At 48.1% G+C, this 20842-nt stretch overlaps 1 protein-coding gene and 1 non-coding gene across 2 annotated transcripts; one reads left to right on the top strand and one right to left on the bottom strand.

Annotated features, from left to right (window-relative positions):
- Positions 1–4729: 4729 nt before the first annotated feature.
- On the bottom strand, positions 4730–13446 carry LOC140898402 (E3 ubiquitin-protein ligase TRIM39). Its single transcript, XM_073312207.1, has 6 exons — positions 12978–13446; positions 12685–12780; positions 9501–9731; positions 7892–7914; positions 7069–7181; positions 4730–5547 (listed from the first exon to the last, which is right to left on the bottom strand). Exons 1-6 carry the CDS (start codon positions 13392–13394, stop codon positions 5030–5032), a joined length of 1398 nt encoding a protein of 465 aa, XP_073168308.1. The 5' UTR covers positions 13395–13446; the 3' UTR covers positions 4730–5029.
- TRNAP-UGG (transfer RNA proline (anticodon UGG)) lies at positions 11527–11598 on the top strand. Its single transcript has one exon. It is a non-coding gene; the product is annotated as a tRNA-Pro (tRNA).
- Positions 13447–20842: the final 7396 nt, after the last annotated feature.

Below are 20842 nucleotides of genomic sequence, written 5' to 3'. Positions count from 1 at the left end.
CACTGCAAGGCATAAAGAACACGCACTCTTTACTGCAGAGCAAACTCTGACGGGCAGTCTGTGTTGCAGAGAACTATGGGAAGTGTAGTCTCCTTTGCCATGCAACAGCGTTTTACATCGCAAGGCATTGTGGGAGGTGTAGTCTCTGGGCCTGATCAGAAATGCAGTGTTGGGGGTGGAGCATTATGGGGAAAGCAGTATGCCTGGCAGAGTGTTATGGGAAGTGTAGTTTGCATGGCAGGGCAGTATGGGAAATGAACTTCTGGGAGGCATGAGGACTGCTTGATTGTGATGTGCTGGAGAGGAGGATGTGGAGGGGCAGGAAGGCACCCCAGCTTTAAGAAAGAAAGCGAGCCCTGCAGGATAACAAAGGGAGGAATTCTTTGCCTGCAGTGAATTCACCATTAGTTAATTCATTTTAAACACCCAGTCCACGTGCCTGGACAAAATGTGTTAAGAGCAGGATGTGAACCCAACCTCCACCTACAGACCAGAATACCCAGCTCAAGAAAGGCATACAGAGCCTTAAGCATGGTTCCTTTGATCACTTAGCTAGCCTGATGCCAAGGAGAGGATCTCTATCTCTGGATTTCACTGAGCCTTGAGGAAATGTCACATTCCCAGCTAGGGCTGTGATGGAGGCTTCTTGTTTTCATGGTAGGCTCATTGCAGGCTGAAGAAGTCTCTGAAGATGAAGGTTGTGATGTGGAGCAACTGCACTGCTGGGCTGGTCTCCTTGTATTTAAATGTGGACCACAAATACATCCAATCCGCCCATCTCTCTCTCTCTCTTTCTGTCCTTGTTTGTCTTTTTCACTGTCTGACTTTTTCTCTCTTTGTGCATCTGTCTCTGTTTCCTTTATGTTGTAGACACGTTGGGGATATCAGAGAGATGAGGTGGGTGAGATAAGACCTTTGATTGGACCAACTTCTGTTGGTGAGAGAGAGAAGCTCTTGATCCACACAGAGCTCTTCTGCAGGGCTGGGATCCCGCCTGGTAAGCCTGAAAGCTTGTCTCTCTCACCAACAGAACTTGGTCTATTAAAAGGTATTACCTCACCCGCCTTGTCTCTCTCTTTCCTTTGTCATTCTCTTTTAGTAAACTTGGTATAACACTTAGTTATATCAAAATAAAGGTGCTTATATCAACATAGCTTATTCCCCTAAATTTACAAGGGCTGGTGTACACTACAGGGCGGGTGTGTGTGTGTGTGTGTTTGATCTAAGTCACACAATTTCAGCTACGTGGAGTCCGGAGTTCATGCTAGAGAGACTGGCTGTCGATTTATTGAGTCTATACTAGAGATGATAAATTGATCCCCGCTGGATCGATTGCTGCCCGTCGATCCGGCCGGTAGTGTAGACAAGCCCTAAACTATGCTAGTATAGGCATCTTTATACTGGTATATCCATACTAAGGGGAGGTGTTCTGCTTTAACTATACCAGTTTCAAACCAATATAGTTAAAGCAGCGCAAACACTGTGTAGACAGGGATTGAGGACTCACAGCGAATATCATGATGCAGCATCACGGCTGCTGGGACTTTCCCTAGGGGGGAATGAAAATGGCCCCCGCAGTGATTTATCCAGCACTGGAAAACAGAGAGCACTCATAAATGAGAATGCATATGTTAGGGTAATTCTGTGTCACTGTAACTATTTGATGAACTATCTGATGAAGTGAGCTGTAGCTCACGAAAGCTCATGCTCAAATAAATTGGTTAGTCTCTAAGGTGCCACAAATCCTCCTTTTCTTTTTGCGAATACAGACTAACACGGCTGTTACTCTGAAACCTGTAACTATTTGGTTAGTGTATGAACTTTATTTCCCTGTGCCCTTCCCCTTGAAGGTTTGGGTGTGTGATGAAGAGGTCAAAGAGACACAGCTAAGGCAGGCAGGGCTTCAAAAGTGTGTGGGGCTCCTGGATGCTTGTGGATTGCTAGAGGACATCATGGGCTCTTTTGTGATTCTTCCTTTCTTGCCTGTAAGGGCTTCTTTCTCTTCCCTTTGGCATAATTATTCTCATTTAAATTTTTGTTGTTGTTATCACATAGGAGCCGGTTGAAATATTTTGTCTGAACGTTTGTCCAGCTAATATACGTGGTTTCAACGCCAAAATATTTTGTGGCAACAGGTCAGTTTTGTTGAAACATTCTGATTTTGTGTAAAAAAAAAAAAAGTTAAACAAAACATTGGGCTTCGGACTGATATTTTGACATGTCAACATCACAAAATAAATTATTTCATGTCCAGTGAAACAAAACATTTCAACATTTCCAGATCCAACAGTTTTAGAACTTTTCCTTCTATATAATGTTTCTACATTTTGAGGGTTTCCACCCTCCATTAAAAGCTAGCATCACATATCATCATGTTTAGTGGGAAAGAAATTCCTCTTACTGAACAGCATTGTTAACTTTTATTTAACTTGGTGAATGTGTAATGTGGTGAATGCTTTCCCAAAGTGGGGATGTCTTCCTTGGTGCTCTGCTGACTTGCACCAACCGAGAATATGGCCATATGTGGATTAGTTTCCAGCTCTGCTAAATGAATATGGGTAAAACTGAGAGCAGAGACTGATCCCCCATGACACCAGTGAGTTACCGTAGAACCTCAGAGTTATGAACACCAGAGTTACGAACTGATGGGTTAATCACACACAACTCATTTGGAACCGGAAGTACGCAAGCAGGCAGCAGCAGACACAGAATAATACAAATACAGCACAGTACTGTGTTAAATGTTAATTACTAAAAAAATAAAGGGAAAGCAGCATTTTTCTTTTGCATAGTAGTTTCAAAGCTGCATTAAGTCAATGTTCAGTTGTAAACTTTTGAAAGAACCACCATAACGTTTTGTTCAGTTACGAACATTTCAGAGTAATGAACCTCCATTCCTGAGGGTTTGTAACTTGCAGGTTCTGCTGTGTTCCTGATTTATATTAATGTGAAAGGGGAACTGAGCTTCATATATTCCTCTCAAGCTGTGCTGTTTAAGTTGATGGGCCTTGTTTTGTGGGAAAGAAAGAAAGGATAGAAATAATTCTAATACCTATTACTTCCCCCTATTGTTGGGGATAAAGCTTTACTGCTTTAATGCAAGGGGAAGGGGTGGGTGATTAGGGGTTTGAAGTTCCAACTTTTGATCCCCTCTAACAGCTGTGATGTTATAGCTGCACACACAGGAGTTTCCCAGCCCCTCTCTACCTAGGTACGTGGGTGGCCCCCTGTCACCATAGTGTCTGGGCACTTGATGCACCCAGGCCTGAAAATCTGGCTTCAGCAGACATCAGGGGAAAGCAGGGTGTAGTGGGGCAACTGCCCCATTCCTGGAAAACAAGGGTTAAAAGCAGTTCTGGAGAAGGCTGTGACTGTGAAAGGCTAGGCTGAGGTACCTGAAGCAGAGCAGTGCTGGGGAAGGGCAAAGGCAAAGGGAGCTGGGGAGCTCTAGCCTGGTGAACCCCCAGGCTGCAGGCCTTAGTGAAGGCCTACAAAAGGTACTGGGGCTGCAGAGAGGTAGCCTGGGGATAGGCAAAGGCAGCAGGTCCTATCCCCTTGCCAGCGATGACTGGCCATTACAGATTGCAGCCTGCCCCAATGAGTGGGGGCGAGACGATGACTGGCAGTAGCCACTGAGGCAAGGTGGGTTTAGTGGATTGGGGGTTCCCCTGGGAGGGGAGAGTCAGATTGTGGGATACCGCTGGGGGTAGAAACCCAAGGGTAAGGGGCACTGGGGTCTGGGAGGCGAGACACTGGTCTGCAGAGGGTGCTCCATATGCTGGAAAAGAGCTAATTCCCAGAGGACCAGCAGGAGGCGCTGCACCAGGGAGTCTCGACCTAGCTACACAGGGATTGAGGGCAGGCACTGTCTTTGTGTTCTGTTTGCATGCTGTCTATGACTGAGGTCCTTCGCTGCTATGATAACATAAATAAAGATTTATACAGTAAAAGCTTTGTTATCCAGCATGTTGGGGGAATGGAGGTACCAGTTAGTCAAAAATTCCAATTAACTTAGTGTTATACTCTCCAATGAAATACCAATTTTCAAAGAATAAGAATACAATAAAATGAATTCGGTATAAAATAGTAGATGGGTACTCCCCAGTCCAGTCGTAGTACTGCACGGCAGAGTGGTTGGTTTCTTCAAGCACTTAGGTATATACAGGGAAAGCTTTTTCTATACAGTAGGTTATCTTATGACACTGCATTTCACTATGGGCAGAGCGTGGCGTACACCCAGATCACTAAAAATACCCTGAACACTAAAGCTTTACTTAACATAATTTAATCTTTTTTTGATTCAGAAGGCACTTCAGGATCTTGCAGTGCCTCACGGTCAGCATTATCAACACCAATTACCGTACAGTAGATGTAGAAGGTGTAGGAGATTGGGCTGGATCTATACCGACCCTACAACACACCCTGGAAGCGGCTTTTTTTTGACTAAATCCCTGATATCCCCTTGCTGCCTTGTCTTCTGCCTCTTTTGCATAAAAGCAAAGTGCAGAATGTGCAGTTGCATAACCTCCTGGGCAGTAAACTAGTCCCGGTTACTAGATTGAAGATTTCTATTGGGAGATACCAGAAATGCCGGCTCATAGAGCTTTCCAGTTCATAAAGCGCCGGATAACACAGCTCTTACTGTACTATTAATACTATGAATAATCTTTCCTCACGTAACCTGCCTTGAATCCAGTAGGCATGGCAGGAAAAGAAAGCACCACCCCAGTTTATAAAAGAGATCTGTGTTTATTTCCGTCGTTTTTGCCCAGTACAACAGAGAAGAGCTCCTTTTGTGATACACTAAATCGTACTTCAACTCCCCCCCCCCCAACCCCCTTCTCGGCAGAAACGTACAGCCTTCTGGGATCACAGAGAACAGGGACCAACAGGCAGGTCAAAGTCATTCTCGCATCTAGTCAGTTCGCTCCTGTCTCGAGGTTGCTTTGGCAAGCCAGAAATACACTTCAGCCTCCAAATGCCTCAAGATGGGGGCTGGCAGAGGAGGAGGGCTGTCCCGCTCTGCCCCTCAGGGACACAGTCGGAGCAGCATGTCCTCCCCACAGAGACGGAACCAAGGGCGGACTCTCTCCCTGCCGAAGGAGGCCGGGGGGAAAGTGAAGATGGGTTTCTCGTTGTCCGCGTCGAAAAAAGACACCCGCCCTACTTCATAGTCCAGCAAAACCCCGATCCTCCTGGGGTCCCAGCTCAGATAGAGGGTGGTCAGAGGGGAGGTCTGAGCCCAGTATTCACCCACACAGTGGCACAAAATCCAGATCCCCTCCTCAGTGCTATGGCTGATCTCTTCCTTCCTCCTCACAGACTCTCTGGCTACCCCCACGGCCCAGCATCCCCCATCCCCCACTTCCACCTCCCAGTAGTGTCTCCCCGAGGTGAATCCCTCACAGCCCAGCACACAGGGCTGAGCGTAAAATCTCTTGGGATTGTCAGGCACTTGCCACGGCTTGTCTCCCCACCTCACACTTCTCCGATCCTCAGACACTGTGAGTTCGGGATGAGCTGTGCCTGGATCCAGAGTCACATTCACTGGGGGGAGAGAGAGTCGGAGTGTTAGAGGCAGAGCTCAGCCTTGGGGGACGCTGGGACCATTTCTCACACTTCCCAGCAGCCCCGTCCTCGCTGGGACCCTCCCTGAGTTCCTGCCTCGCTGTCCTGAGTCCCAGGCAGCTGCCTCTGTGCTGGGATTGAGCCGGGATTTCACTGCAGCCCCCTCCTGCCACAGTCTAGAAGGGTGCTGTTCTGGCTGCCCCTCTGCCTTCTCCCCCACTCCCATCATCAGGGACGGAGCAGGGGAGGATGCCCAGATGGAGGCATCAGCTTTAGTTGCAGTTTGGGAAATTCCCCCCCCCGCCCCCCCCCAGCAAGGAAGGAGAAGGGGGCAGCACACTGACAAGAATCTGACAGCGGGAGGAGTCAGAGGCACCAGCTGGAGAGACCCCTCCCCACCCAGCCATGGGGAGAGGGGACAACCCCCACCACCTCCGGCCGATCCCTGGCGACATGCCCGGCTCCGAACCCAGCAGCGCCCTCTGCTTACAGGGCTCCGCAAGAGTCACTCCAACTACCTCGGCCTTATTTTTAATGGGGGAGCTGCTATTTCTCTTCATTCATAACTATTTCTTAAACCCTCCCCCCATCCCCCCCACAGACAATGCAAACAGATCTTCTGCCACCACATACATGTATTCCGCAATATGGACAATATGAACCTGTTCCCAGAGCAATCTATTCCCGGGCCTTAGAGAGGCAGCACCGAGGGACACAGGTGCCAACTTTATCATTTGCCAGGGGGTGCTCGACCCCTGCTCCGCCCCAGGCCCTGTCCCCACTCCTCTCCTTCCCCCAAGGCCCCACCCCCTCCCACTCCATTCCACCCCCTCCCGCAAGTGCCCCTGCCCTGGCTCCTCCTGCCCAGCACTTCCGGCATGTGATCCGATCGCAGTGGGTGGGAGGCACTGGGGGAAGCGGGAGGAGCTGATGGGGGGGTGGGGAGGCTGCTGGTGTATGCTGAGTATCCACTATTTTTTTCCTTGTGGGTGCTCCTGCCCTGTCGGCACCTATGCCTGAGGAGATTGCCCTCTCACCCCTAAGAAGAGGGCACAGAGACCTCTGAGTCCGGGGAAAAGAGAGAGGGGGAGAACTGTGGTTTAATTACAGGAAAGATGCAGAGGTACCCAGAGGGAGAGGAAAAACCCTTAGGTTGGTCACTCTGTTTGGGGTGAATTGCACCTAGAGAAAATTTCTACGAAAGCCAGATTGAAATTAAACAGAATCCAGAACACAACATGGGCCCTTGGCAACAACGATAGAGTTTAAGTCCTCCAAAAGACTTTGCATCCCTCAATAATTAGCATATGCAGGTTCTTGACCAAGGAATCACCTTCATGTCATTTCTGCTAAGTCAAAAGGATAATTCCCCAGAATCTTCACTTGATTCAGATATTGTACCAGCTGCCTGACCTCTTTGGGTGTTTCGTTTTACAGCTGATCAGGCAGAGCCGCCCCCTCTTGCATTCAGAGTTACAGCTCCATTTCCTGCCTCAGTACCTTTGGATTCCTTCAGCGTCTTCCTGACACTGTTCCCCTGAGAGAATTCATTGAGGAACTCCTCCAGCTCAAGAGGAATCTCCACTGGGTGCTGGGACTTCCCCTTCTTGCACCTAGAGAGACAGACTGCAGTCAACCTGTGGAACTCTTTGCCAGAGGATGTTGTGAAGGCCAAGACTATAACAGGGTTCAAAAAAGAACTAGATAAATGTATGGAACGGTCCATCAATGGCTAGTAGCCAGGATGGGCAGGGATGGTGTCCCTAGCCTCTGTTTGCCAGAAGCTGGGAATGGATCACTTGATGATCACCTGTTCTGTTCATTCCCTCTGAAGCACCTGGCATTGGCCACTGTCGGAAGACAGATACTGGGCTAGATGAACCTTTGGTCTGACCCAGTATGGCCATTCTTATGTTCTAATTCATTGTTCTATAACATATAATGTATCACATCACCTGTCAGTATGAATTTCAGATAGTGAAGACTGCTGGATTGAGAGGCCAGGTGACTGAATTGCTCTGTGGATCCCAGCCTCAGAACAGTGTCAGTCAAGGCACCAATTTCCCCCACAGGTCCAGTTAACATGCTTCAGTTGTGATGTGGAGAAAGACCAGCTCCAGGGAGGGGAAAGGAGTTATTTTCAGGTGAATAACCCAGCCTTTAGGATGATTAATCACGGGGCCTTAAATGAAGAGCACTATGCCCAGGATTTTGTTCAGCCGAGGAAGATTGGGGTCTGAATTTTAATCCTCCCCCATGCATTTGTCTAGAACCCTTCTCAGCACAGTGAAGCCCGAGTGAGGAGTGAGAAGGCAACACATACCTGCTCAAGGTGCTTCTGACATCCTGGAGGGGAGAGGGGAAGAGAGGGAGAAAGAGAGAGAAGTTCAGTCCCACAGTGCTAATAATGAAAACTAACACTACATAAATCTCTGTACCTGGTTACACTTTTTCATAGATTCCTAGGTCAGAAGGGACCATCGTGATCACCTTGTCTGACCTCCTGCATGTTGCAGGCCACAGACCCTCACCCACCCACTCCTGTAATAGACCCCTAACCTCCGGCTGAGGTACTGACATCCTCAAATCATGGTTTAAAGACTCCACGTTACAGAGAATCTACCACTGACACTAGTTTAAACCTGCAAGTGACCCTTTGCAGAGGAAGGCGAACCCCACCCCCGGGTCACTGCTAGTCTGACCCGGGGGAAAATTCCTTTCTGACCCCAAATCTGTCGATCAGTTAGACCCTGAGCATGTGGGCGAGACCCACCAGCCGGACACCTGGGAAAGAATTTGCTGTAGTAGCTGAGAGCCCTCCCCATCTACTGTCCCATCAATAGCGTATGTTAAATAGCATAGGGCCAGAACCGATCCTTGAGGGACCCCACTAGAAACACACGTGTTCAGTGATGATTCCCTGTCTACAATTACTCTGAAACCTGTCAGTTAGCCATCTTTAAGTCCATGTCATGTCTGCCTGGTTAATTTTATGTTGCTCTAGTTTTTTTAATCAGAAAGTGAAAATGAACAATGTAACCTCAGGTATATTTACTGCACCTTCATTCATTCTACCCCTTCTTGTCACTGTCCCTTTGAAGCACAAAGCAGTGAATGTAAACTAATAATGAATAAATATGCTCTGGACCATCAATCCCAGTGCAGACCTCTTGACGGGTTCTCAAACTTCAGCAACCCAAGGACCCGCATTTTGATTTAAAAATTTTTGTGGACCCCCAAGACTCTCCACCCCTGCTCAGTCCCAGGCCCTGCCCTACTCCACCCCTTCCCCCAAGGCCCACCTCACCCCTCCTCTTCCCTGCTTCTTTCCGCCCCCTCCCCTGAGCACGCCACATCCCCACTCCTCCCCCTCCCTGGGAGGGAGGGGAAGGAGTTGAGGAAAGGAGCAGGAGTTGATCAGTGGGGCCGGCGAACTGGGGGTCCGCAGACCCCAGTTTGAGAAACACTGGGTTAGCACAACTGCCTTGAAGCATTGACCCAAGACCCCTTCTTGGCCCACACAGAGCTGGAGAAAAAGGCTGGCCTTATGATGAAGGCACAGGAATGGGGTTCAAGAGACCCAGAGTCAGTTCTTGTCATTGTCAGAGACTTTGGGACCATGTCTTTAGGGAAATCGCTTAGTCTCTCTGGCCTCAGTTCCTCATCCATGAAATGGGGGTGATAGAACGTACCTACTATAGACCCTGGTGAGGAGATCTTCATTAATATTTGTGAGGTGCCCAGACATTGGACCAAAAGAGGTCTGATCACAAACTTCATAGAGTTTATTTATTTTGATTTAAAAGATCCATAATTATCCGCCTCTCCTGCCACCCTGACAAATCACAGCACGAAAACGGACTACAATCAAGATTGATACAAAGCAATGGAAAACCCTATCTCCATTTCGCTGCAGAGATCGGAGTTCTCACCTGTGGGAATTCATTCGCTGCCTGCTGACACTTCTGCTCCATCTCACTGATCTGCTCACTGAGAAAGGAAATCTCCTCAGAGAGTTTGGTGACATTTTCATTCTGTATCCTCACAACCATCTTGTCCAGCTCTTTTAGCCGGACCAGCAGGAGTCGCTCTTTTTCCTCCAGCGTCTGGTGCAGTTGTTGAAATAGAGACACAATCTTCTGCCTCTCAGCTTGTGTCTGTTTCTGTAACAAACAGGTGAAAGCGAAGTTCAGGGACCCAGCGTGGATAAGAGTAATAATTAAAAAACCAAACTAAACCCAGATTGTATTGAAATTATTTGTTTTTTAATTTGGTGCTGCTAGATCTTTACTTTCTTCCCATTTTGCCCAGTTAAATTGCTCAAGTGGAGGTTTTGTTTAGTTTCCTAGTTGTGGAGCGAATTTCAGATTTTACAGAGATGTTTTCTTGGAAGAGGTTTTACAAGGAAAATGAAAAGGAGTACTTGTGGCACCTTAGAGACTAACCAATTTATTTGAGCATGAGCTTTCGTGAGCTACAGCTCACTTCATCGGATGCATACCGTGGAAACTGCAGCAGACTTTATATACACACAGAGAATATGAAACAATACCTCCTCCCACCCCACTGTCCTGCTGGTAATAGCTTATCTAAAGTGATCATCAAGTTGGGCCATTTCCAGCACAAATCCAGGTTTTCTCACCCTCCACCCCCCCACACACAAATTCACTCTCCTGCTGGTGATAGCCCATCCAAAGTGACAACTCTCTACACAATGTGCATGATAATCAAGTTGGGCCATTTCCTGCACAAATCCAGGTTCTCTCACCTCCTCATCCCCCTCCCAAAAACCACACACACAAACTTTTTTTTTTGGGAGGGGGGTGAGGGAACCTGGATTTGTGCAGGAAATGGCCCAACTTGATTATCATGCACATTGTGTAGAGAGTTGTCACTTTGGATGGGCTATCACCAGCAGGAGAGTGAATTTGTGTGTGGGGGGGTGGAGGGTGAGAAAACCTGGATTTGTGCTGGAAATGGCCCAACTTGATGATCACTTTAGATAAGCTATTACCAGCAGGACAGTGGGGTGGGAGGAGGTATTGTTTCATATTCTCTGTGTGTATATAAAGTCTGCTGCAGTTTCCACGGTATGCATCCGATGAAGTGAGCTGTAGCTCACGAAAGCTCATGCTCAAATAAATCGGTTAGTCTCTAAGGTGCCACAAGTCCTCCTTTTCTTTTTGCGAATACAGACTAACACGGCTGTTGCTCTGAAACCTACAAGGAAAGCGTTTGTCTGGGCTCAAAAAGGCAAGCCCAGGGTCTTATTGCGGGGACGTGAGGACAGTCGGGCAACACTGGGAGCAGGGGGGAGACTTTCGACATCAATACATCGAAACATGCAGCACTTGAGATACTGAGAAATAGAAATATTCTGCCTGCTACTCTCCCCAGGGTTCCTAGAGCCTTGCAGTTGACCCTGGTGACTCTGACTGGTGCAGCCCCATATCTGACCCGATCCTTCTGTCCTGGGATAAAAGGGGGTCTGCACATCTGAGTCCTTTCCAGTGGCAGGAAGGGCAGGACTCACAGTGACCTTGGCAGAGGCTTAGTGAGAGGGCGGGGAGGGGGACAAAAGACTTTGGAAGTTCTGAGGAAAACCCTGATCTTCCAACACTCAAACACAGAGCCAGCCATGTGCAAATGGGGACACACGGACCCCCGACTGAGACAGGTCCCATCAGGGTGCCTAAGGGGCATGCGATGGAGGAGAAAAATGGGCCTCTCTCTTATGTGCGGGACAGGCCACATTTGCAGACCTGCCAGGACAGCTCCAGGCTGGTGGCCCTAGTGACAAGGGAAGAAGGAAGCAGGGCCAAGGCCCTATGCATGCACTGGCCAGTGCTCATGGCCCCTCTCCTGGGCCTGCCCCAGCCCCAGTGCAGGGCAGGGAGTCACTGCCACAATCCAGCCCACAGAGAGAGACATGCAAAGACACAGGTGATGTGACTATATGGCTTGTTGGTCTAGGGGTATGATTCTCACTTTGGGTGTGAGAGGGCCTGGGTTCAAATCCCGGACAAGCCCTCTTTTATATTTTAAGTGGTTTCTGTATTTAGTGGTTATCACGTTCGCCTCACACATGAAAGGATCCCAGTTCGAAACCGGGCTGAAACAGAGTCTTGTTTGAGACTCTTAATCTCAGGGTTGTGGGGTCGAGCCCCATGTTGGGCGAAGCGAGTAAGTTTTTCACAAGTTAGTGGAAGTTTTGGGGGGAAGGATAGCTCAGTGGTTTGAGCATTAGCCTCCTAAACCCAGGGTTGTGAGTTCAATCTTTGAGGGGGCCATTTTGGGATCTGGGGCAAAAATTGGGGATTGGCCCTGCTTTGAGCAGGGGTTGGACTAGATGACTTCCTGAGGTCCCTTCTAACCCTGATATTCTATGACCCCCATTTTCTCTTCCTCCCACAGTACGGTCCCCATTCTCACCAAGCCAGAGGCCCTATTCCCCCCCCCACACACACACAGCAGGGTCCCCCATTCTGGCCACCATGCCAGGGGCCTTCCACTCCCCTCACAGAGAAGGGTCCCCAGTTCACCATGTCAGGGCTCCTTTTTCCACCCAGCTGAATCCCCAATTCATCCCACCACACCAGGGGCCCTTTCCCCACACAGAACAGGGTCTCCAATTCACCCCATCATGCTAGGGACCCGATCCCCCACCCCACACCCATGCCAGAGGGGTCTTTTGTCTCTCTCCCCTTCCTCTGGCTTCCCCTGCAGGCTAAGTACCCGCCCCATGGCTCCCCCCACCAGGGACAGCAATTGTTCCTTTTGTAATTCAGGGTGTGAACACAGTTACCCTCTATTGGGAAGATGAGCAGAGTTATTGTTATACTGCAATGTGTTAACAAGGGCCATCCACAGATGAGGGTGGCTTCCATTTTGCCCCCTCTTTGAATGTCCCAGTTGTCCCCCAAATCTATAGGGCTCTGGCCTAGAGCATCCCCTGAAATTTTAGCATGGATCAGAAGCAGTGTTCAGAAGTTACCATCTTACACACAGGCAGCCAAGCTCCACCAACAATTACCTCCCCTGTTCACAGAGTGACAGTCCCCCAGACACAGAGCCCCCCAAATCCATGTCCCTGCTTGCGTAACAACAGGCACCTACCAGATGCTGCTGGCATCTCCCCTCTTCAGTCTCTTTAAATCCCAGAAGCTTTGCCCTCTCTTCCTTCAGGGTCTGCAGGCGGGTCTGGATTTGTTCCTGAACCAAGAGAAAAGGTTTGAGTGGGTTGAAGTATTTTGGCGTGTGAGATTTTCTTTGCCTTGGGAGGGTTTAGTCTCAAAGTCCTGTGTCTGAAGGACTATGTGACTCTTGCTTTTTATCCCCTGAAATAACAGTGCTATTCAAACAAATAAAACGAGGCACAAACTCTCTAGCCCTAGACAGAGCTTCCTTACCTTGTAATCCAAGCCAGCCTCCTCGATGGGAACCACCGGGTGAGCTCTGTGAGCCTGGGACTCTCTGCAAACCACGCAGATGGGGGTTTGATCCTCTTCACAGAAGAGTTTCAGAGCCTCCTGATGTTTCTCACACCTTCCCGAGCCTGTGGCTGCCTGGAAACTCAGCCCTTTGGCTATTTCGATAACTCTCGCCAGCTCCCTGTTGGGCCTGAAGTTTCTTTTCCGGGCAGTTTTTCTGCACTGGGGGCAGGAGAAGTTTCTAACCGATCCCTCCCAGCACTGGCTGATGCAGGCTCGGCAGAAATTGTGCCCGCATTGTATCGACACCGGGTCCTGAAAGTACTCCAGACAGATGGAGCAAGCCAGCTCTCTTTGCAGGGACTCCACTGCAGAGCCCTCTGTGGCCATGGCCATGGCCCGGGCTCCCTGCACCCCACCTGCAGCCAACCCGCCCCTTGCAAACTGCAGCCTCAGCAGCGATTTGAAATGTTCACGTGTTCAGTGTCTGTTACAGGAAAAGGGCGGTTCTGTGCCTGGGACAGCCCTGGCTGGGCTGCAACATGAGCCTGGGTTAAACAGAGCCCTTCCCCCACCCAGGGGGCTGGGCAGGAAAGTGCCCCTTTCTCTCTTTGCAGGTTTCAGACTAACCCAGGGACCTATCCTTGCAACAAAGCCCGTTGCCAACTCTGCCCACATATCTATTCAGGGGACAGCACCATAGGGCCTAAGCACATCAGCCACACTATCAGAGGCTCGTTCACCTGCACATCTACCAATGTGATATATGCCATCATGTGCCAGCAATGCCCCTCTGCCATGTACATTGGTCAAACTGGACAGTCTCTACGTAAAAGAATAAATGGACACAAATCAGACGTCAACACTCAAATACCAGTCAGAGGACACTTCAATCTCTTTGGTCACTCGATTACAGACCTAAAAGTGGCAATTCTTCAACAAAAAAACTTCAAAAGCAGACTCCAACGAGAGACTGCTGAATTGGAATTAATTTGCAAACTGGATACAATTAACTTAGGCTTGAATAAAGACTGGGAGTGGATGGGTCATTACACAAAGTAACGACAGGTTTCAGAGTAACAGCCGTGTTAGTCTGTATTCGCAAAAAGAAAAGGAGTACTTGTGGCACCTTAGAGACTAACCAATTTATTTGAGCATGAGCTTTCGTGAGCTACAGCTCACTTCATCAGATGCATGCCGTGGAAACTGCAGCAGACTTTATTTATACACAGAGATCATGAAACAATACCTCCTCCCACCCCACTGTCCTGCTGGTAATAGCTTATCTAAAGTGATCATCAGGTGGGCCATTTCCAGCACAAATCCAGGTTTTCTCACCCTCCACCCCCCCACACAAATTCACTCTCCTGCTGGTGATAGCCCATCCAAAGTGACAACTCTTTACACAATGTGCATGATAATAAAGTTGGGCCATTTCCTGCACAAATTCAGGTTCTCTCACCCCCTCCCAAAAACCACACACACAAACTCACTATCCTGCTGGTAATAGCTCATCCAAAGTGACCATTCTCCCTACAATGTGCATAATTAAGGTGGGCCATTTCCAGCACAAATCCAGGTTTTCTCACATCCCCCCCCACCCCGATACACACACAAACTCACTCTCCTGCTGGTAATAGCTCATCCAAACTGACCACTCTCCAAGTTTAAATCCAAGTTAAACCAGAACATCGGGGGCGGGGGGATAGGAAAAAACAAGAGGAAATAGGCTACCTTGCATAAAGACTTAGCCACTCCCAGTTTCTATTTAAGCCTAAATTAATAGTATCCAATTTGCAAATGAATTCCAATTCAGCAGTTTCTCGCTGGAGTCTGGATTTGAAGTTTTTTTGTTTTAAGATAGCGACCTTCATGTCTGTGATTGCGTGACCAGTCGGAGAACACTTTCCTTAGTACATCTTTCTTTCTTTTCTTTTTTCCTTTCAGTTTAAAATTCTCTTTGAATTTCCTGGGTTTTTAAAACTTGATTCGGGGATAACTGGCTGAGTCTGTGAGGCCCTGCCACCCGGCCCTCAATTTGATGGCATTTCTCTGCCTGGCCTTTCCTCCCAGGAATATTCTAGGAGTCATTTGGTAGAACCCTGCTGAGTTTTGTGATAACTAGCAAGGGGAAATCCCTTCCCTCTACTCTCAACCTTAATTCCACACTAGTATACTTTGTGTCTGGGAATTTCCTCATTAAACAAAAATCATACACGAGCACTAAAGAAGACAAGAGATCAATGCAGAAACCTAGCATGCTTTAATACAATGATTCTGTGCCTCAGAAAAATGAACTAGGATCCAGATGAGCTGTAGAATTCTGAACCATAGTTCTGGAATGTGGAGATTAATATTCACAATCCCCTGCTAGATCCCCTACCCCCACTGTCTCAACCCAAAGGTTTTCCTCTCCAGTCCTCGCCTTCTCCTGCCTGTCACCAGGCCTCCCCATCTCAGTCTCTGATTCAGGACAATGCTGGAGTCCTCCAGGAACACAAAGAACAGTCACCATACAGGCAGATCAACGCCTTTCTAGCCTCCTTTCCCCCCTAGTCACACTTTAGCCTTCTGGCTCATAAAGACTGGGGTGTAGGAGCTGAGAGGAGCCAATTCCGTGGGGTCCTAATGGGATATTTCTTCCCTGTCTCAGTGACACACTCTCCCCAGCAAGAGAAGCTGGCAGGAAAGTGAAGATCAGGGCGTCAGTATCAGCATCTAAAAATGACACCCACCTCCCTTCATAGTCTGGACAAACCCAGATCTTCCTGGGGAACCAGCTCATGGGAAGTGGGTCATAGGACAGGTTAAGGCATCATACTGAGAGTCAGCCAGCTACAGACAGACCTCACATGACCCCTTCAGGGCTATGGCTGATCTCCTTCCCTTCCTCCACACAGACTCTCTGGCCACCCCCAAAGCCCAGTATCACCCAGCCCCCACCTCCACCTCCCAGTAATGTCTCCCCCGAGGTGAATCCCTCACAGCCCAGCACACAGCACTTAGTGTCAAATCTCTTGGGATTGTCCAGCAGATCCTGCTCTGTGCCTCCCCTTCTCACACATTTCTGATCTGCAGACAGGATGAGTCAGGGATGAGCCGTGTCTGGATCCAGAGTCAGTGGGGAGAGAGAATCAGAGTGTTAGGGGCAGAGCTTGGCCCTGGGGGAGGCTAGGACCATTTCTCACACTCCCCAGCAGCTCTGTTGTGGGTGGGACCCTCTCTGATTTTCTGCTTCCCTCTCCGGGGGCCCCAGGGATGGGAGCTGCCTCTGTGCTGGGGTTGAGCAGGGATTTCACCATGGCTCCTTCCTCCTAGGCCCTAGAGGTGCTGTTACAGTGGCAAATGCTGCCTCTCTGCTTCCTCTCATGTTGGGGTTGCCCCACTCCCAGCAGCAGAGAGAGAGCAGGGGGGCAGCTGAGCCTGGGTAGTGGGTAGGAGCCACCAGTTTCAGCAAGCTGTTGAGAGGAGAATACTGCACGGAGACTGGGTGGGCAGGAGGCTTGATGGGCAGGCAAGCGGAGATGGGGTGCAGACACAGGTGTTGTGCTGAGTGATCACAGCGCCTGGAGGGGTTTGCTGCCGGTCACTAGCAGGGCATTGTGAGAGACAGCCCAGGCTGGAGAGAGTTAAGAAGGCACAGTGGTCCCACAGTCCCAGGCTGCACCCTGGGGATCCTGTCACAATAACTGTGACAAAATCGGGACTGGGGAGGGGAGTATCAAGCACCCACAGTGGCTGACAGCTCCGGGGTCGCCCTGGCACCCGCACTGGCTGGGAGTTCGGGGGTCCCTCAACTGCCTGTGGCAGTGATCCAGGAACAAGGAGATGACGGCCGGAGGAGCACCTCTACCCAAAACAGTTTCAGAACCTTTAGCCCAGTTCTGGGGTACTCATCTGGAATGTGGCAGAACCCCCCCCCGACCCCTGAAGTTCAATTCACCCTTCTACCTCATGGGGAGAAAGGGTCTGAACAGGGATCTGCCACCTTTCAGGCCAATGAGCAACAGAGTGATCATTCCTTCCCTTTCTGGCCCAGCTGATGATTCATTATTCAGTTAGAATGGAACCACCTCGCTGGGTGAGATGGAGAAAGACCCACATCCGACTATCCCACTGTCCGGTGGGTCTTTAAGAACTACTGGCCTGCAATCCAGCCATTGGTCACCAGGTGCAGGTGCCCCCCCCAAAAATCCCTTTCTTCCCCACACCCTTCTCAGCGCTCCTCGCTTGCAGTCCCACTGGCCCATCTCAGTACTGCCCTTCCATCCCCTGGGGTTATGTTCGTTCACCAGGGCAGGCTGATCTGCTGGGGCTCTCCTTCCTCCCCTGAAGAGCTGGTTTCCTAGCTTGACTTGTGCCATGACAGAGAAAAGACCAAGGAGGTTTGGAATGCAGACATGAGGGCATGTGATGGTCACGCTGGGACCAACACACAATGTAATCGCAGATCATTTGTTTAGTGCAGAGCGGGCCCGTCTCCGTGTGGGGGGAAAGACTGGTGAGGGATGGATGAGTGGTAATGAAATGGATATTGTCCCTTCTTTGGCATCATGGATCTTATCTGTATCCCCTTTCCCCTGGAGCCTTCCCCCACCACAGGGCAGATACAGCCGAAGGGTTTTCCGGCACTGCAGATCTCTGGGAATCCGACTGCCTGGGGCCCACTTGAAATCAGAGCTGGGCCAGCCACACAGGGTCTCCATACGTCTGGCTTTGGCCTCTTGCAGATCCAGGGGGATCTTCCAGCTTTTGGTGGCAGCTTTTGCACAGGAAGGGCACCTTCTGTTCCTGCAAGAAGTCCCCACCCATGGCTTTTCACACAGGAGGTGATCATGTGGCTCAGAGTTATTAGAGCGTCCTTGGCTTTGAGTTCACACCCTGTAATCTGTGCCTGTTTCTTAAGTGAAATGTGAAGTTTGCAATCGCCAGGATGTAAGGTAATTAAGTTAATTCACTGACTATTTACGGGTTTCAGAGTAGCAGCCCTGTTAGTCTGTATTCGCAAAAAGAAAAGGAGGACTTGTGGCACCTTAGAGACTAACCAATTTATTTGACCATAAGCTTTCGTGAGCTACAGCTCACTCACGAAAGCTTATGCTCAAATAAATTGGTTAGTCTCTAAGGTGCCACAAGTACTCCTTTTCTTTTGACTATTTATTATTTTTAGAAATGTGCAGGTCAGGCTAAATCAGTGGTTTTCAAACTTTTTGTACTGGGGACCCCTTTCACACAGCAAGTCTTTGAGTGTGGCTTATTCATTAAAAAAGGGGGTGGGGTTGTTATACAAATAACATAAAAAACAGCAGGATCTTATTAAAGGGGAAAAGGCAAAATACCACATTTACTGTGAATACAGAAAGAATCATAGTAAGCAGTTAGTTATAGCTATAACATTCCATTCAGTCTCATATTTATTCAGACATTCATTCATACAAACACACACACACAGAGGTTCTGCAAGGTTGTTATCATAGTTACCAGCCTTAGAGTTGCTCATGCCAAGCCACTGGCCTGGTGGCCTGGACATGAGGAGGGAGCAGGATCTCGTCAGATGCACATCTGATACTCCTGGAAGTTGGTTTGCAGAATCAGATCCCAAAGTTCTCTCTTTCTAGAGTCCATTTTTATAGGAATTTCTTCCTATGCTAGTCTATGGGAATTGCTTCATCATGCTCTTGCTGAATCAATCAGCAGATGGCACATTCCTGACGGCTCCGTGCTGCCAGATGTTATCTTGTTCTTTGGTTCTCCCATCCTTGAGGCTGTTGGGTGGATTCCAGTCTGCCCTCCGGGGGTCCTCTGGTTATTTCCACTTGACGCCTTCTTCAGCCGATGGACACTGGATTCTTAGGCTGGCACCTCCCTGATCATTCAGTTATTATCCACACCAAGCATCCATCCACATACATCCTCTATCTCTATTTTAATCACAATTGTTAACAAAGCAAGATGAATACAACAAAAGGGCGGGGAGTCTCTGGGTGCTGTTTCTGTTGTTACAGAGTATTGCTTTGAGTCTCTCTCTGTGTGAGTAGTTGTTGTTACAAAGAATTGCTTTGAGAACAGACTCTGTCATAGAATGTACTAACACAATCAGCAGCTTGCAAGTTTCACACATAGAGGGAGAGAAACAGTACCAAAAACCAAGAGACCTCTTAATTAGTAATACCCTGGAATTTAAACTATGGGGAATCAAACTCATTTGTGATTTTAATACAGAACTTCTTTAATATGATCCAACATAATCCCCCTTTTGACACTAAGATTTATAATCATCAGTGTCACTTTCTATGTAGCCTATTCAAGAGAAGGTACTGTGAGGCAATTTGAGTTTGTGATTCCAATTCATCCCACATACATGATCCTAGTGATGTATCTTTACTACAAGGTTCTGGGGCAACAGGCAAGGTGAGGCACACCCACTTTTGAGGAGTCCATTCGGTACAAGCTCTTGTGTCCAATAGCTTCCCTCCCTCCCCAGCCCACTGGCTCGAGGTCCAGGGTAGCCAGAAGGATCCCATGTGTAATAAATATGGGGAGTGGGTTAACCTTCAATACCTTTGCCTCCAGGGACTGTTGGTGTGCAATTTTGACAACAATTTCTCCCATTAACAAGTCTGGTTTTACAATACTGGAAACATATTGCATCCATTCATATTGATAAGTGTGAAACAATGATCTTTTTCTTTGTTTTAACAAATGCATCAAACCCTTAATATTTCCCAATATGACACAGAACATTTTGTGTTCCAAAGTAGCTAGGGCAAGTATCTGCATTTCAGTGCATCCCATAGCCTTGGCTGTGTAGTTTCCTATTTCTAATTTTATTTTTCTTATGCATAAGCCATGTGGTAGTATTAAGCCATTGCCAAAGATTCCATTGGGCTTTTAGGTTACCCAGACCAATTTGGACCAAGTCTACATTGGCATGTGCTTGTTTTTGTATCAGGCTGTCCTGTAGCTGGGACAGAGAGCTTAATTTATTTTTAAGTACCTGCAGGTCTTCAGTATTTTTTTTTTTAAAACACACAACAGTGCTAGCAACAAGACAAAACACAAGACAAAACATAGAACACAAAACACAGTTTCTATTGTGACAGTAGATTCATGGTATTGGGTTGCTCTTCAGCTGGCATCAGCTTTTCCTGATTTTCTGAAAGACAAAAAAAACATGTTTCTACCCCTTTTTGGGCTGGCAAATTATTGGTTAAAATATTTCTTTTACAAATACCCTTGCTGATTGCAGGCAAAACAGAGGAATTACCCCCATATTTTCCTGTTTTTTTGTTCTATAGGCAGGCCAGGTTTCAATGGCATCTATCTTTTAAGGGTTATGGGGAAATTATCCCACTGTTAGTCATGAAATCCCTGAGGTGGGGTACCTCAGTTTTCCTTCTTATACAGCAGACCAAGTTTATAATGTTTTTCCTGCTGTGTTAAGCTTTAAGTTTATTTACAGGAAATAGCTGAGAAGCATCATTACCATATGACCTTAAAGATTTTTCCAAAAATCATACACACTATACATTGTTACAGGGGTACTTATTATAATTACATTTATTAAAATTATCTTGTGATCCCATGCCTTTTATTTAGACAATTTGTTTGCTGACCAGGTGCGTCCTTTATCTGCAGCTCCTTTGTGCTGCTAATTCTTTCCTTCCTTTATCATTTAGGTCATTTGCATTTTCACAGACGCTTCCTGCTTTTGGATTTAAAGCCCTCAGCAGCTCAGAGACTCTATCTTAAAAGGGACACAATCAACTTTCACCAGAGTTTTGATCACTTTTAACTTCTGCTTCCAAAACACACAGCAATCTGAAAAAGAAAACCCAACCTAT

The sequence above is a fragment of the Lepidochelys kempii genome, chromosome 14, assembly GCF_965140285.1.
Source record: "Lepidochelys kempii isolate rLepKem1 chromosome 14, rLepKem1.hap1, whole genome shotgun sequence".
NCBI classification, from domain to species: domain Eukaryota; kingdom Metazoa; phylum Chordata; order Testudines; family Cheloniidae; genus Lepidochelys; species Lepidochelys kempii.
The sequence above is the reverse complement of the archived record's forward strand: the minus strand, read 5'-3'. Positions and strand labels throughout refer to the sequence as shown.